Consider the following 3,819-nt stretch of genomic DNA (forward strand, 5'->3'; position numbering starts at 1 on the left):
TTGTATAGTTGTAGTGACATGTGGCACCACTGAGGCAATAAAATGCTGAACAATATCTTAGTTGGTGGTCAGAAACGTTCAGCAAAGATCACCTCAGTGGGCTCCTTGGCTTTTTTCTGTTCAGGATGACTGTGATGATTTACATAGGCAGTGTAGGTCCCTCGAGTCAGAAAGAGCACCGAGATGACAGCGTAGTAGCTGCCGTAGATGATGAACTGCAGAGAGAGGCTTCTGTCATCTTTAACATTATGACGTCTACATCTACTCATAACCACCAGGTGTCACCCTGTCCTCACATTTTATGGTTTTTCATCCCACCATCAGTTCACCCAAAGAACTTTAGTGTTCTGAACAGCACAGAAGATGTACAGTATATATAGAGTACAAACATACCTGTGTCACAATGTCCAGTCCAAGAGCAGCTTCATCAACAACAGTGGCTGTAATTATAGTCTGCAGTGAGAGAGCTATGAAAGTGTTGATCCCGAAGGTTAAGGCATAGCACTCCATGGAGAGGTTAGCTGCAATCTGAAAACTTAAAAGACAAAGAACACATCATTTCTCACAGTGCTTTTCAAAACACGGCGCTTATGTTTTGTGTAATACAAAAAAGATCATATTAATCGGCAACTATTTCAATAGGTTACGCTTCGAGCAAAAATACCCAACATTTGCTGGTACTAGCTTCTTAAATGGCCACAGTCAAGAAACAACCTGCAGAATAATAGTTTGGAGAAATTCTACAGTGAACTTACGTTGTGATGGTGATAAGTAACATGTAGCAGGATTTGAATAAGACATAACCGGCATAGCATGCCCAGATACTGCTGGTGAGCGCCATCAGAAACACAGCACCTGCCCCTACAGCTGAGAACAGCCCTAATGCCAGCTCTCCCCACACTGCCCAGGTCACCTTGATGTAGCCCACAGAGAAGGCTGCTGCAGCACCTGTCCCATGGAGGAGAATTGTTTAATCACTCAGTGGACAACACCTCTACTGCTCGGTATTGAGTCATTATTCATAAGTTTTTCTAATTTCTTTTCTTGAACATTAGTATAAAGGGGAATGTGGCCTTAAAACCTTATGAATGCACATACCTTTTATGATGAACCACTTTTACCCAGCTCCTGGAATCAACTATCAGCAATTATCAGAGAACCCATTACCCTCTAACTCCCTCTCCTTAATTGAAGCATTTCTTCTTCCTGTTCTGAGCCATGCTGAACGTAAGCCAGCATGCTGCTGAAATTCCCTTTCAAAATCAATACACATTTTCACTTAATCTGGTATTCCATATAACCAAGAATGTCTTGGTTGTTTTTCTTTTTATTGCTGGTCTTTATAGGTCTTTGTGCCACCAGACATAGTGGCTTTTAAAGGCATGTTAAATTTTATTTTGCACTATAAAATGTGGTTCTGCTGCAGTCTTCCCTCATCCCTCTGTTAAACTTCAGGTTTCTGTTTTAAATGTGGTGTAAATCAGTGATGCCCTGCTTCTATTAATCTTCTGTTCATCTGTGAGATGACGGTGCCCAAAAGCAACTTTGACTCTTTTATTAAATGTGTTTTTGTGCACGTTAACAAATCTTCAGTTCATGTGATAGTGAATCTGACTGAAAACAGAAGTTGTGTGCAGGCAGTCCTTACCTACAAGAGAGCACACGGCCTCTACACCGCCGTTGTAAATGGATGATGTAGCCGATGGTTCTATATGGTCCCACATCAGCTGGATGTAATTGAAGACCTGCACGTAGCCAGATGTGGCCAGAGCCCACCACAGGGACCAGTAGATCACGTGCCTGCATTGTCATTATGATAAATATTACATAAAATAACATTTAAATATACCACCATATGATTAAATGGATGATATAGTCAACTATCTCATTTGCTGCAGTCAAATCCATAAAACTAAGATACAAGATAAAATGTGCTCAGCAGATTTGTACTCAAAGAATGACCTGTATCGATTTTTAAAAAAAGTCAGAAAAAGGAAATGCCTGGAAGAGTATGACTCCCTGAAGCTTTGCCAAAGTAGATGAACCGCAGTGGCCACATTTTCCCTGCTGCACCAACCACTGTTGACATTATGCTCCATCTTCTCACTCCCTGCGCCAGCTCCATCCTTATCCATCACTGGCTCCTCAGGCCTGTGCGCTTCCTGCTGGGATTGCAAATGCACAGCTGCATCCTTCTTCACTTTGAAGAACATGCTCCTCTGGGGCATGGGCAACCAGAAGGAGATGAGAAAAGCCATGCTGACAATCCCCAGAGTGATGGTGTTGATGTAGAAGTAATTCATTCCTGTTGATTAGAGTCCAAGCTTCATCATTTCACACAGTTCCCCATGCACAACACTTTCTTCACAACATTACTGTATTAGCCCCACCTGCAAGGGAGACAAGCACTTGGCCGAGGCTGGCACCAAATGTATATCCAACCAGCATTGCACTGCGCAGGTAGCCAGTGGCTCTTTGGTAATGCTCGACTGGAATCACACTGTAAATGTAAGAAAAGTAGGCCACTTCTGTGGAAGTCACCACTGCATAGTTGACCTGTTGGCGGGATTAAACCATTGAAACATTACAGCCTATGATAAAGTTAACGGGTAACGTTCAACTGATCCCGTATGAACTTGTCAGGACACGCAGCAGCAAGTGCATTTATGAATCAGTTTCTGCAAATGTATTTAATATTCAGCAACAATTAACTATATAAGCTGACCTGAAGGAATGTCATGGCAGGCAGACCTGGGGCAAAGCAGAGCAGGATATAGTTAGTGACGAGGAAGAGCCCCTGTACCACAATGAGGGGCTTATACCTCAGGAAGTCAGTCAGGAGGAAGACGGGGAAGAGAAAGGCCAGATAGGAGTAAGTCCAGATAGGAAACAAGTAGTTGTTCAGCTGTGTGCAATGACAAGTTGCAGAGAAAATATATCAGTCTGCATATATCAGTCCGTCAAAACTGGTGAAGCTGTTCTCAATGAAGTGCTTCTAATCAAATATACAGTTTTTGATGACTACAGACCTTAGAGTATATGTGTGTGTATGTCGCCCTTACCACTTCTCCAGAGATATTCTTGTGTGGCCCAATCAGGTATGGTGTCAGAAAGGGTTCTGCTACTCGGCAGTTAGCAAAAAAGCCATAAAGTGACAGGACTGTGGTGGGATAAGCCCAGCTCGAAGACTTCAGCCGCGTCCAACAGCCCATGATTTTACCTCGGCAGAATTTCTCAGAGGTAGTCTTCAAGATGTGGTTTTGTAGTGTGCCGCCTCAGTCGGACTATCTGGATTGATCCCTTGGTACTGTAACGTTTCTAGAGGCTACCAGTGACTTGAAAACACACACACAGGATCTTTATGACCTGCACGAGCCCTAGTCACAGTTTATGAGTGATAGACTTTAACCTGTTGGAGAGGAAGGGCAGATGAATTGTAAACATATCAACAGAATTTATTTATTATTATTTATTAGTCTTGAATCATCTTTTCAGCCCAGTGCAAAAGTTAAATGAACAGCTTTACAACAGGGTGACACAACATAAGAAGTGTACAATATTACCCTAGGTTGGATTTGTTGTTTATGGGGATTCTGAGTTTAATCTGATCTGAACTTTTGATCCGCGAATATCCCTATAAAGGCTGGAGTAACTTCTCAGTTGAGAAATGTGTCTTTATATTCTCGTCTTAAATCTACACTGTGAATTAAAACAGCAGGATGGATGCTGTGCTGCTGTTCCGGCCTAATGACCGCAAGTGAAAAGATTTAAAACTGCGCATGCGCAGTGAGAGCGTAGCGTCCCGCGAATTTGTCACCA

General features: G+C 42.6%; 1 protein-coding gene across 1 annotated transcript; it reads right to left on the reverse strand.

Moving 5' to 3' along the window:
- Positions 1-68: 68 nt before the first annotated feature.
- On the reverse strand, positions 69-3,212 carry slc19a3b (solute carrier family 19 member 3b). The gene is made up of 8 exons (XM_026378214.1): positions 3,063-3,212; positions 2,726-2,905; positions 2,391-2,556; positions 2,002-2,305; positions 1,649-1,800; positions 756-948; positions 394-535; positions 69-215 (listed from the first exon to the last, which is right to left on the reverse strand). Exons 1-8 carry the CDS (start codon positions 3,210-3,212, stop codon positions 69-71), a joined length of 1,434 nt encoding a protein of 477 aa, XP_026233999.1.
- Positions 3,213-3,819: the final 607 nt, after the last annotated feature.

The sequence above is a fragment of the Anabas testudineus genome, chromosome 13 (genome assembly GCF_900324465.2).
Source record: "Anabas testudineus chromosome 13, fAnaTes1.2, whole genome shotgun sequence".
NCBI classification, from domain to species: Eukaryota; Metazoa; Chordata; class Actinopteri; order Anabantiformes; family Anabantidae; genus Anabas; species Anabas testudineus.